At 47.6% G+C, this 13,839-nt stretch overlaps 1 protein-coding gene across 11 annotated transcripts in view; it reads left to right on the top strand.

Annotated features, from left to right (window-relative positions):
- Nucleotides 1–13,839, top strand: part of COBL (cordon-bleu WH2 repeat protein) — a 239,419-nt gene that overhangs the window by 134,692 nt on the left and 90,888 nt on the right. For all 11 annotated transcript variants that reach the window (XM_081244504.1, XM_081244506.1, XM_081244510.1 and 8 more), the window contains one exon: nucleotides 5,460–5,642. In XM_081244504.1, coding sequence (XP_081100630.1) covers nucleotides 5,460–5,642 — 183 coding nt within the window. The remainder of the gene's footprint in view (nucleotides 1–5,459; nucleotides 5,643–13,839) is intronic.

The raw sequence follows: 13,839 nt of genomic DNA, 5'->3' as shown, positions 1-13,839 counted from the left end.
TGACTGTTTATAGGGACAGGTGGCTCCCCTTCGGCTGTGACGTGGATGCTGGTAGAGCCGCCTGGTGCAGACAACACCAGGAGCTCCAGCAGAGGCCACACACGGGGCAGTCGGGCTCATGTGGAAAACCCACCTTGGCACCCTCGGTGTCCTGCCTGGTACTGATCTCTGATCGGTTACAAGCAAATGAGTAAAGGAGAGAAGCTGCTGTTTGCAGTGCCTGTGCACCCCAGAATCATTCTAGGGAGACCCCGGGCTCCCAGAGCTTTCCCTGGGGTTATAAGGAGCTGTAACAGCTGTGCCCTCTGCCTGTAGTGCTGGCCCCGCAGAGACCACTGTGCCTGCAGGGATGTTCCCAATGGGTTGGAGTCAGAGCTAATTCCAAAGGCCAAGCCCACGGTCACCCACGCAGTCCACTTCCCAGCTCAGCTCCTTGGGAAGCCCCCGGGGTCTGTGCATCTCCCCACAGAGAAGCTCAGGTCTTTTGTGTCCATGGAAACATTGTTGCTGCCGTAACAAAGGGTATTGCAGCCATCAAGCCATCACATTACAGCTGCCCTGACGGTGAGCCCTGAGGGAACTCAGGATGGAAACAGGATGCCTGCCATCACACCGTCAGCCACTGCAGCTGCCAACCCCCTGCCCCCCACCACCACCGCTGCACTGAAGGTTCACCCTGAGGGGATTCAGGCTGAGAAAGCATAGGACACTGGCCCCAGATAGGTGAGATGCACATCAAAGGGATGATCTCAGGGAGCCCAGACTGTTGCATCTTCCCATAGATGCATAGAAAAGAGCTAAATTCCTTAACTTGAGATGTCTGGTTTTCTTTCATTAACAGTAATCTTCTGATGTTCCAACTACCTGGTCTTTTTTGCAAAAACTCCTGTGCATGCTGGTTCCCCCCTTGCCTCTTCGGAGCAGTCCCTCAGAGCAATCCAAGAGGCTGCGTCCTGGGTTTAAGTCCTCAGTTTTGTCCACTGAATATAACATAATTCTCAACTTTTAGGTTGTGCATTTTTTTTTCTGTCGACATTTGCAAAGTGGCTGCGGTGACAACCAGATAGAAGGAGATCAGGACTTGCTGAGATAATGAGTGCATTTCAAATGGAAACAATCAATTATACATTTTTTCATTTAAAATTTGAGATTGCTGGCAAAATCAACCATCGCAGGTGATGCTGGTCTCCTCTCAGGCTGACACCCAGATCCTGAAATTGTTTCCTATCTCTCCACTCCCAGCTGTGTGTGTGAGATGGGATCAAGTTATCATTTTATACTGAATGTAATAAGTTCCTGGGCTGTCAGCAGTGATACAGATGCACCGAGTTTCGTACTGTTTCCCATCCCATTAGCCCTCCGGGGACAGCAGGGGAGGTGTACACCCTGCAGTCTGAAGTCCCATGAGCTCTGGGTGAAAAAGGTTGGGTTTGCTTTTTCCCCTTTTCATTATCCATTGCTTTTTCTTAATGATTTATTGGGCTTCACTCGCAGGAGAAAAACTCCTGAGAAAATCTGGGGCGACTGTGAGAGCCAGAATCTGTGGATTTTGTTGCCAACCTTTGTAGAAAGGCATGACCCACTCCCTTACCAGGAAACGACTTGATATTAAAAACATGTTACTGACCAGTTTGGACAGGAGCAGGAAATGAGTTCCTTCCCTCAGGTAAGCCGTGGTCTGTCCCCCATGGGACTTGGCCACTCTGTAGCAGGAGAGAACCCTGAAACTGGAATAGGAGGGCATGGACTAGGCTGTCTAGACCCCGGGCTACATGGACCGCACTCTTGGGCTACCATTTTGTTTTATGTTGTTGTGAATGAGCATCTTAAAGGACATCCGATACTTAAGAGTGTTTTCATCCAAATTATTCTGTGGTTTTTTTTCTACCTTCTGTGTACAAATTCCAGGAGTGGGAAACGAAGGAAACAGGAGTTAAACCACAAATATTCTCTGGGCAGCCGACATGTTTTGGCTTCCCATGGGTTGAAGGTTGAGAAACACTCTTGTGTTTCAGAATTGAGAGGGGCTGGTGGACCAAGATCTAGGGGACCCTGACATTGGGGTGGTAGGGGGTGGGGAGAGATGTTTGTGTGTTCTCTAGAGCATATTTGGCTCAAAAACCTGTTGTGTCAAAATTCACCTGTGTTCCAGAGACACAGATAATGGATCGGGTGCAGCCCATCACCTGGGGTAACAGGTGTCAGGACTTGCAGGGGGACCTGGATGGGTGGCTCTGGGGTCCAGCTTTCTGCTGCCTAAGGCCATCTCACTGTGGCCCTGATGAGGTCATTCTTACCAAAAATACTTATCAGAGGAGAAGGAAACCACATAGGTGGGACATCTCTGATATGACAGAAACATGCTAGGTGCTGACCACGACTTCGAAATAAATGGAATACCGCCAATTTTAAAGATGGAGACATTCCTGCCTGTGTGTGCCTGGTGGGTGCTGGGTCAGCCCCTCACCTCAAGAAGGAGTTGACCATCTCAGATGTCACAGTGCTCTAAGGGCTACAGGATGACAGAGGTAGAACCTGAAATAGATACAAAATGGATGAGCTGTGAAGTGCTTTTAAGGGAGTGTCCTCACAGAGCTGGGAAAATGCTCAGGGCACTTAAAGGACGGAGGTAAGTTCAGAGTGCTGCAGAGGGGCCCGCCAGGCTTGCATAGTTGTGGTGAGGACTGAAGCAAGTGGGATTGGAAGTTCCCAGTCCAGACAGGGTGGAGGGAGGAAAATCAATTAGTATCAGGGGTGTAAAATGCACTGTCACAAACAGCTTGTTTACGGGATGCCAAATGGGCCCAGGCACACTCCAGAGATGCAGGCAGTGGGTGGAGTTCTCTGTTGTATTTCACAAGTATTAACAAACCTCCATGGCATGAGTTTGTACCCCCTTGAATGTGGGGGGGCACTTGAGCGATCCAGCCAGCCAGTGCAACACTTCCGCAGCTTCAGACTTGGACCAGTCAAGCCCTTGCTCTGGTTTGCTTCATTTGCTTAATTTTATCATCTGGACCCTGCATCTCTGAGTGAATTTAAGTTCTCGTGTCTCCTTGCATGTTCCTGGTTGCTATGGAGGTAGACGTAAGGCAGAGAAAAGTATTTACGAGTTCATTTTGCACTGGCTTATTTGCTTAGTAACGAGTCTAAGGTCTGCAGAACTCAAGGATTGGGAGAAACATTGACATTTTTTCTTTACATTTTTTCTATGGGAGCCTCGGTAGGGGTCAATGGTTTTTCTGGGTGTTGGGCTATTTCCTGTGGATCCCTCACCTGGTCCCTATGGGGATTCTGCATTTGATGAGCAGGGCATTTGATGGTCAGTGTCTCACAAGGAAGCATGAATTGGCATAAAAAGCAACCTTCAGGGATTGGGTTTTCCTTTGATATTACTATTTAAGTACAAGAAAATCTGAGTCTCATGGATAAAGAAGATGTGGCACATATATACAATGGAATATTACTCAGCCATGAAAAGAAATGAAATTGACTTATCTGTAGTGAGGTGGATGGACCTAGAGTCTGTCATACAGAGCGAAGTAAGTCAGAAAGAGAAAAACCAATACCGTATGCTAACACGTATATATGGAATCTAAAAAAAAAAAAAGGTTATGAAGAACCTAGGGGCAGGACAGGAATAAAGATGCAGACGTAGAGAATGGACTTGAGGACACGGGGAGGGGGAAGGGTAAGCTGGGACAAAGTGAGAGAGTGGCATGGACATATATACACTACCAAACGTAAAATAGATAGCTAGTGGGAAGCAGCCGCATAGCACAGGGAGATCATCTCGGTGCTTTGTGACCACCTAGAGGGGTGGGATAGGGAAGGTGGGAGGGAGGGAGATGCAAGAGGGAGGAGATATGGTGACATATGTATATGTATAACTGATTCACTTTGTTATACAGCAGAAACTAACACACCATTGTAAAGCCATTATACTCCAATAATGATGTTAAAAAAATAAATAAAAACCACCTAAAAAAAAAAAAGAAGAAAATCTGAGTCTCAAAAATCTTCTCAGGAAACTGAATGATAGTATAATTGGCAGAACAGAATAGAATTTGAGGCTGAGGGCAGGTGATGCAGGGCTGTTGCTGAATGTGATGAGTTTCCTGTCTGTATTTGTTTCAAATATGGTGAACCAATGGTTCAGATGAAAGCTCACCCACAAGTTCATTGTGTGAAACGTGAGGGCAGAACCCACTCATTTCTGCAAATGTGGACTCGGGGGCCCTCCGGGTACCAGGAGGTGCTAGGAGCCAGGGACACGGCCATGGGTGCAAACAGGGAATAATCGTTGTCCTCATGGGGCTCACATTTACATGATAACTGTAATAGCACATATCAGATGCTTACTTTGTGCCTAGAACTCTCAAAGGCTCTTTCATCTGTTGTAACCCATTCAGTTCTCACGATTTCTTTGTGATGGAGGTGCTGTTATTGACCTCAATTTTACAGGAGATAAACTGAGGCAGAGAGAAATTAAGAAACCTGTCCAAGGTCACACAGCTTATCAGCGGCAAAGCCAGGAATTGAGTCCAGGCAGTGTGTCCCCCTCATCTGTGGGCTGACCACTACACTGCACTGGCATCGGTATGGACTGCACTGGGCTGGGACACCAGTGCTGGGGAGGAATGGGGCAGGGCGGAGGGCACAGCAGGGCAAGGGGTGGGCTCCATTTCAGTTTTAATTTCGAATTAGACTGCGAGTTCTCTAAATGCTCTTCCTGCACTAACACTCATGTGATTCTATTTAAGCAGGAGGAAAAACTGGAAAAATATCTATGTGCCTTTAGTCTGCTCCCTGGATATAGACCTTGCTCCCTGGGAACAATTAATTAGTGTGTTAGGTTGAATTTATTTTCAGTTGATTAGGGATCTGTCATGAAGTACTGCATTTAGTGGTCACGTCAGGTCTTCACAGCAGGCTGTTTATACTACCCGGCCACTTGTTTGAAACTTCTCAAAGTTAGAAGAAACCTAAGCCCCTCCCTGGCAGTGGGTGAAGTACTTCTCGAGATGGCAAAGACGGGCTTTTTCTCCAGCAGAAATATACTTCTTGATCTATTCCTTCCTCTTTTCAGCATCTAAGTGCTCACTCTGATGACAGGTTAAAAATTGAAGGAGGTTAATTCACCACTGCAGGGGGGTTGAGAATCTTCCATGATTCTAGCTGGTGAGAATTCCTCTTAGAGGTTTAAAAAGTCTGCTGTTTCCTTCATGATTAGGAAAATAAACCTCCCACCAGGAGGTGTGTCCTGCCATGGGGTCTGTGATCATTTTCCCAGGAGAGTGAAAATAAGAGTTTTGTTCCAGCCATTCAAGCTGTCCATGGACATGATGATGGGAGAAGTTCAGGTGGGTGGCGGGCGCTCGGCTTTGGTGTCTGAGCATTCGTACGCCGAGGAGCATCTCAGAGTGATGAGGTTTTCTGTTTGCCTCTTCCCCTGACAGGGCTGCTTGACGACCCCAAACTCCCCGTCCGTGAATCCCCGTTCCACTACACTGGGTCCATCGCTTTCCCTTGGCAACATCTCAGGGGTGTCGGTCAAGTCAGACCTGAAGAAGCGCCGAGCGCCGCCCCCTCCGTCCCTGCCCAGCGCGGGACCACCCGTGCAAGACAAGACGTCGGAAAAGGTAGGGAGAGGGCGCCGCTCAGGACCAGGGCCCCTGCTACATGAACCCATGAATTCTCTGGAAGGTGCCTGTGCGCCCTGTCATCCTTCAAGCTTGTGGCTTTAGCAGCGAGATGGTTCAGGGTGAAAAGTTATGCTTTATTCAGAAGTCAAGGTGAGATGCCGCATCGCTTCGTTTAGGGAAGATCGGAAACTATTTTTGTGCCTTCAGCCCTTAAAGGCTTAGGCTTGTTGATTAACATTTATTTTATCTTGAGCTTTGGAATGTGGGGCACCGTTGCTTAATGAGAAAATTGCAGGCACTGTAAGAAATCTGGAGTGTGTGTAAGATGGGGATGACACGTGATACAATATAGGTGCCCAAATAAACCGTGTTCACAGGACAGCTGAGAAGGTGTTTGCACGTGAAGTTGGTTTCTATGTGACATGACATCTATTTAGGGAGGCCTTGTATCTGTGGAGCCTTCAGAGCAGAGGAATGGCTTTGCACGTGACTGACCCGTGGTGACCCGGCAGAGCCAGCGTCCCTAGTGGCTGGCCTCTTACTCTGGGCTTCTTCCTTCATCCGCCTGATGATTGGCCTTGAAACACTATGTGACATACCAGGCCCTCATTTTCCAGAGGCCAAGACACTCTCTGACAGTTTTTCTGGCTTAAAATGTGACACTGAAAAAAATTATTTGGATGGGACACATGATTTGCATTTCTCTAATAATTAGAGATATGTGACAGGGATGACACCCAAGGGTGGCCAGGACGGACGATGTGCTCTGGGTGCTTTTAGAAGCCAAGGTCTCCTGGGCAGCAACAGGAGTTCTCCACAGAGACCCTGAGATGCGGATCAGCCTGCAGTGTAACGAGAAGGACCCACTATTCCTCCCTGAGCTGAGATGGTTCCCGGCGACTTGCCTGGCAGCCTCCTGGGCAGAGACCACCCCACAAAGAGAAACATCTGTGTGGAGCCCCTTTAAGCCCAGCTGTCCTCCAGCAGGAGCTGACTCTCCTGACACTCTTCTCCTGCTGTGGTGTTGCTTGGCTGGCCCGTGTCTGCTTCATGGGGTCCATAGCATTACGCCCTGCTGGGCTTGAGGCCCGGCCCTTTTGTGCTTATTCATAAACTGACTTTCCTTGAAATAACTTAGAAACCACGTCTGTACCTTTCAGACGGGAGGCTTGGCCCCTGTATCGTGGTTAGCAGTCACGTTAGTGGCTCCGTGGCAGTGTCATGACACCTCACTTCCTTTCCTTTCTGGCCTGGTCGTCTGTCTGTCCGTGTATCTGTCTGTCCATCGGTCACCTTTCTCAATCCCTCCAGGGGTGTTCTTTATCCCTGGTCTAGAGACACCCCTGTTCCCATCTAACGGTCTTTCCATCCACAGTCCTCGCAGTCTGTCTGAAAAGCCTGTAATGCAATGCATTTTACAAGAAAACTTTTGATTTTTATGTTTTTTAAACAGTTTTCTAATAGTACTAATTTATTTTGAGTTTTCCATCATATTTTCACTGTCTTTTGATAAAAGAAATGTAGGCACAAACCAAACTGGCATTGTTTTGCTGTATGCATGCCCAACTAAACAGCGCAGACTCATGAACACAGAGCTGCTTCCCGGGGGGTCTGCAGTGCATTTCACCCCTTATTTTGTGGGGAGTTAGATTTTGAACTTTCTCATGACGCAGAGCATTCTTACAGCATTTAGCAATTTTCAACCGCCTACCTCTGGGGGTGTCTTGTTGCTTTTGATGGGGAGGGGTATTTCTTTAGTGGTGAAAAGTGTGAGTTCCAATATCCGTATAATTTAAGCCTTATTTCAGAAGAATTGCATTTGCCTAATGTTATAGAATGTAGATGCTATACTGCATTGGTATTTTTAAAAATTTTATTGAAGTATAGTTGATTTACAATGTTGTGTTTAATTTCTGCTGTATAGCAATGACTCAGTTATATATATATATATATATATATATATATATATATATATATATACACACACACACATATATTCTTTTTCATATTCATTTCCATTACAGTTTATCACAGGATATTGACTATAGTTCTCTGTGCTCTACAGTAGGCCCTTGTCGTATATCCATTCTATGTATAATAGTTTGCGTCTGCTCATCCCAAACTCCCCATCCATCCCTTCCTGACCCCCCACCCCCTTGGCAACCACAAGTCTTGTTCTCTATGTCTGTGAATCTGTTTTTATTTTGTAGATAAGTTCATTTGTGTCCTATTTTAGATTCCACATATAAGTGATATCATATGGTATTTGTCTTTCTCTTTCTGACTTACTTCACTTAGTGTGATCCTCTCTAGGTCCATCCATGTTGCTGCAAATGGCGTTATTTCATTCTTTTTTTATAGCTGAGTAGTATTCCATTGTATATATATACCACATCCTTATCTGTTCATCTGTCGATGGACATTTAGGTTGCTTCCATGTCTCGGCTATTCTAAACAGTGCTGCAATGAACATTGGGGTGCATGTATCCTTTCGAACCTTGTTTTTCTCCGGACATATGCCCCAAAGTGGGATTGCTGGATCATATGGTAGCTGCACCAATTTACATTCCCACCAACAGTGCAGGAGGGTTTCCCCCTTTTCTCCGCACCCTCTCCAGCATTTACTGTTTGTAGACTTTTTAATGATGGCCATTCTGACCAGTGTGAGGTGATACCTCATTGTAGTTTTGATTTGCATTTCTCTAATAATTAGAGATATTGAGCATCTTTTCATGTGCCTGTTGGCCATCTGTATGTCTTCTTTGGAGAAATGTCTCTTTAGGTCTTCTGCCCATTTTTCGATTGGGTTTTTTGTTTCTTGGTATTGAATTGTAGGAGATGTTGGTATATTTTAGAAATTAAGCCCTTGTCAGCTGCACCATTTGCAAATATTTTCTCCCAGTTCATAGGGTGTCTTCTCGTTTTGTTTATGGTGTCCTTTGCTGTGCTGCATCAGCACTTTAAAAAATTCCTTCTATCCAGAGAAGTTATGTTTTTCAGATTTTTATGTGCTTATCCAGAGTGGATAAAGTCGGCTTGAGTGGGAAAATGTATATTAAGTAGAGAATTGGGAATTCTGAATGAAAAATAAATAGCACTGTATACACTGCAGAATGAATAGAGCTCCCTCTGAGGCAATAAAAGCTTCTTTACTGAAATCCGTTTTATTTGGCACAGAATGAGTGGAGAAATTGACTCACAGCAGCCATCTCCTTTTTTAAGAATATGAATGGCATATGGATTAGATTTAAGCATTTGCTATGACCGTGCTTTTTTTTTTTTTTTTCCTTTCTAAATGAAAGGTATTTTGTTATTTACTGATTTCTGGGAAAGGAACCCAAAAATGTATTGTCGTCGTCGGTGGGGAAGAACGTCAATTCCTTCTTCCTGAGCTTCCTCCCATATAAAGATAAGATGTTTGTTTGGAAAGCCTTATTTATATGCGACTGTTACTAACACGAATATCCTGAATCAGGAGGAAAGGATTATTTTCAAGGCCGTGACTAGTTTATAGGAACATGGGAATGCTTAGATTTTCTTCTTTTAAAAGACTTTTTTCTTATCAACTAGTATTAAAAATTCAGTACAGTAGCCCCTTCCTATCTGTGGGTTTCCCCATCCTCGGATTCAACCAGCCATGGATCAAAAAGAATCAGAAAAAAAAAAAATTCCAGAAAATTTCAGAAAGCAAAACTTGAATGTGCTGTTTGCTGGCAACTATCTACATAGCATTTACATTGTATTAAGTATGATAAGTCACCTAGAGATGATTTAAAGTACACAGGGGAGCATGAGTAGATTATGTGCAAATACTACCCCATTTTATAGAAGGGCCTCAGGGTCTGAGGATCTCGGTATCTGAGGGCGTCCTGGAAACATCTCCCACTGAGCCTGAGGGGCGACGCTATTTACTTTTTCAGGTCTGAAAGGCAAAATAATTTCAGCCATCTTCCAGGTCATCTGAAACTTTTAAAAACTGTAATCTTTGTCTCAGAATTTGCAACCTGCTTATGTACTCATGATTTGAGTATTTGTTATTTCTAAAACTACTTTTCAAGAAGATTTTTCCAGAGGCGTTTGAGCCAGTGAGAGAAATGGGTGGCATCCTTGTACCAGCCCTTCTACAGAGGGGTCAGTGAGACAAGGGAAGCCACGTGCCATTTTCAGAAAAAGGTGGAACTGCTCTCTGCCTCAGACCTTCACCTCTTGCCCCAGAGCCTTGAATGAAGTTTTAACTACCTGGAGCGTTCAGACAGGAATGATCTATACATTAGGGCACCATGTGCTAAGTCAGTATTTTTCAAGCTTGAGCGAGCATCAGAATCCCCCCAAGGGGCTTGTGAAAGCACATTTACCTTGGCTCCACACTGAGGGTTTCTGATTCAGTAGGTCTGGGGCCAGGCCTGAGAACTCGGGGTTCAGCGAGTTCCCAGACAAACCCCACTTTGAGAACCACCACCCCACCGACCTCTACCTGCCCCATCTGCCCGCCCAGAATTTGGACTAATCATATGTGAAAGTAGCAGGTCTACTCAGTATAAATATTTTTAACAGATCTGGAGAGATTCTTTGGCAGAAAAGTTACCACCACCCTGCACCGTTAGCTGAGGCCTAAAGCTATATATTAAGATAACTGAGTAGGTCCCACTTCTCACTGGGACCTGGGAAAAAGCACAGAGGAATTGCCTGTTCGAGACGGGATCTTTCTCCCTCTTTCATCTTGGAGGGGCCACACTGTCCTCTCCGCACCCTGCTCCATGCTGAGATGACCCCTTGCCTTGTCCTTAGCCCTGCACAAGGGCTTGCTGCATCTGTGTTTGTGTCAGAGCCCCCTTTATACAAGTCTTAGCCACGGACTCCAAGGAGACTTGCCTTCCTGTCATTTGCACACATCTCTCCCCCTGGGGCTGCTCTTGGATCAGCATGGGGGTCAGCATTCAGATCGTGAATAGGGGCTCAGGACACAGGGGCCCGGGTGGACAGCCCTCCACTCACTCGCTGGTCCTCAGTTGCCTCCTCTACAAAATGGGGACGATCAAAGCAGCCTCCCCAGGTACACGGGGTAGAGGTCAAAGCAAGGCCCCTGGAGCCGCTTCCTGGATTCAGATGCCAGCAGCTTTGTCATTCCTGGGAACATGATCTAGGCAACTTGCTCCACTTCTGAGACTTGTTTTCTTAGGTGTGCAGACTGTACCGTGGAGTGGAGGTGAGAGCTGGTCCCAGGGCCCTGGGGAGTGGAGAGGCCAGGGTCCTGCATGAACCAAGTGGAAGGTTGTCTTTAAAGATCAAACTCTTTATTGCTAAAAACACCAAATGTATAATGAAAAGTTGCCAAGCCCCTGGAGCAGGCTCATTCTGTTCAAAGATGCCTCCTTCTCTTGGTGGCATTTTCCCCTCTGGGCACAAAGCTCAAACAGCCTGCTCACTAGTCCACACCTTCGGAGGACTGTGGAGGAGAAAGCAGTTGGTCATCCCTTTGGAGCCCCTGTTTGAGACGAAGAGACTAGAACAGTGTCAAGTCATCCTTCCTCAGGGGACTCAATTCACCCATTAAAGACAGAAAATCCCGTGAACCGCATCGGCCCACATCGCATTTGTACGACCCCTGTCAGGTTAACGAGCGGCTTATTCCACTTTTTCTCTCTGTCCGTTGATTAAAAGTAACTTGTGGAAGTCTGCTAGACAATGCTGTGTCTAATTTTAGCCGTCATCATCCACAGATATGGAATAAACAGCTAGCCATTAATTTATTCAGTCAATATCCAGTTGTTATACACCTGCTTTTGTGGCAGTTACAGCTGTGATTCTTTTTTTATTGTAAGTAGAAGTAGTTCAAAAAATATTTGAGTTATTGAGGCATTCTTTTGTCCCATTTCATTTGAATTATTGTGTTCGTTACATTCAGCTCCAGATAATTCCAACGTGACAGTGCATTTGTACATTATCTCCAGTTTATTGCATTGAGACGAAAATAGCTCGTGATGTCGGCTATTATGAGAGATGACGGAGGCGTGTTATGATCAGTTATTAGTATAAGCCAAAATGGAGCTTTCTATGAAATATATGCTTGCGTAGTCAACAGATATTTTTGAACGGCTGCTATACGCAAGGCCCTGCACTTGAAAACGCGAATTGATATTCATTACTGTAATATCTCAGTACAATGTCCACATAAGGACACACTGTCTCCTACTGTGTAAATAAGCAGGATAATTTGGGAATGTTGGGAATTTAGCGGAAAGCACTACTACTTGCAAGTTCCATTTTCTGGATCATCCCGAGAGTTAGGTAATCATAAAACTCTGCTGTCCGGACTCCCAAAGACACGTTTCATCAAGAACGGGGGTGTGCACGTGGCCCTGGTCAAGGTGGACTTCTGTGGCCGTGTCTCTGGTCCTGCTGGCCTGTTCCTGACCCGCTTTGTCTCCCGGGCCAGAGCAGAAGGAAGGCAGGGCAGCAGCCCTGGTGGCCCTGGCTCCAGGGAATGTGCAGGGAGCAGGACTGTGGACCGGGGGTGATCAGGCCATGCGGCCAGCGGGACCAGATCCTGTCTCCTCTCCCGTTAGGACTGATATTTTTTGCTTATTGGAACGAACATCCAGAAGGTGCTGAGGTCGAAGTGATTCTGACTTTGTAGTCATTGCTTATCACCCCTGGGCCTCCTGGGGTGAGGTCCGCTCTGTTTCCTATCACACACCTCTTGGTGGTTGTTCTTTTGTTTCTGGAAAGGTGGTTGATGCTTGGAGACTTTTTAGAATTTATTTTTCATAATAATGAAAGACTTTTGGCTACGGCTGGCATGGCGGCTTCCTGCAGTGCCGGGCTGAGAAGGGCGGAGCTGAGGTGGACGGGGCTCAGCAGAGAGGAGTGGTCCTGCAATTCGCCTTGTGCATCAGACGAGGCTGGGTGGGGGGAGGCCCCCCGGACCCCACCCCATGTGAGGGATGAAGGGTACACGGTCTCGGATGCACAGGGCGTGCCCTCTCTCTCTCTCTCACAAGTTACATCCCACCTGTCAGGGAATCCTGATCCGAATCCAGGTCCTCCCACCATGCCCTACCGCCCCGCCCCCCGCGCCCCCGCGGCCCTGGTGCAGTCCCAGGACATAACTGCTCACTGGTCCCTGCATCTGCTCCGGTCCCTCCCCCTCGGCCGCCTCTTTATCCCATACTCGACACAACAGAAGGAGGATCCTGTCTTTTCTTGAAGCCTCGGGGGCTTCACCTCCCCCTGGGCCCCCGTGCTCTGGGCCAGCTGCTGCCTGGGCTCTCAGCCCTCCCCACAGGCCCTCCCGTGCTCCCTGCCCCGACCCTGCTCCGTGTCCCTTCCGCGACCCTCTGCCCTCGGTCACTCTCTGCGTCCTTCCCCTGTTCCGTTTTTCTTGTAGCTGCTAACCCGTCCGCCCGGGGCAGGAGGTTTTGCTTCTTTATTCACTAACCTCTCCCCAGTGTCTCCCACCAAGCCGTCCCATCAGTAAACGTTTATCTTAACTTCGTTCATATGTGCATCATTCATGTATCAAGCACCTATTGATGGATCCCGTCGAAGTGAAAACACCGGTGTCAGAATTTATGTGGAAATAGCTAAGGAATGGCTTTGCTCCAGAGCCAGTGTAGGGAGGGCCGCTCCTCTGGACCATGCCTGCAGGATTCATTCGCTCGTCCCTGAGGGACAGGAGCTAAGAGTAGTTGCGGAGCTGGAAACGACCTCGTGCTGTGGGCGGAAGCAGGTGCAGGGACCGCGGGGGGCGGGCGGCAGGTGGGCGGGGTGAGACCAGAGCAGCTGCTGCGAGGGGTCCTTGAGGAATGGGCGGCCCTCTGAGATGCGAAGGGTCCGTCGCTGCTTCCGCGTCCATCGCAGGAAGAGCAGAACGCGGCACGTGGCACAGACATCACTGCCCAAAGGGCCTCGAGAGCAGCGGGCTGACGGGGCGGGGCGGGGCGGGGCGGGGCCGGCAGGGGTGTGGCCCCCGCCCGCTCATCTGTTCTGTGGGTGCAGGGACACGCCCAGAGGGTGCGGATGGATGGCCAGCGCAGCCAGGCTCTCGGTTTCTTCTCTCCCGTCCCCTTTCCTCTAATTCTGTTCCGTCTTTTTCTGCAGCCCAGGTTTTCCTCCCTTTTGATCCGTATATCCTGTTAGATGCCCCTCAGTCCGTTTGGTCTTCCAAAGCCTCTCAACCACGTTTCTTCAGAAT

This window comes from Mesoplodon bidens (assembly GCF_964165515.1).
Source record: "Mesoplodon bidens genome assembly, chromosome: 9".
In the NCBI taxonomy this organism is placed as follows: domain Eukaryota; kingdom Metazoa; phylum Chordata; class Mammalia; order Artiodactyla; family Ziphiidae; genus Mesoplodon; species Mesoplodon bidens.
The sequence above is the reverse complement of the archived record's forward strand: the minus strand, read 5'-3'. Positions and strand labels throughout refer to the sequence as shown.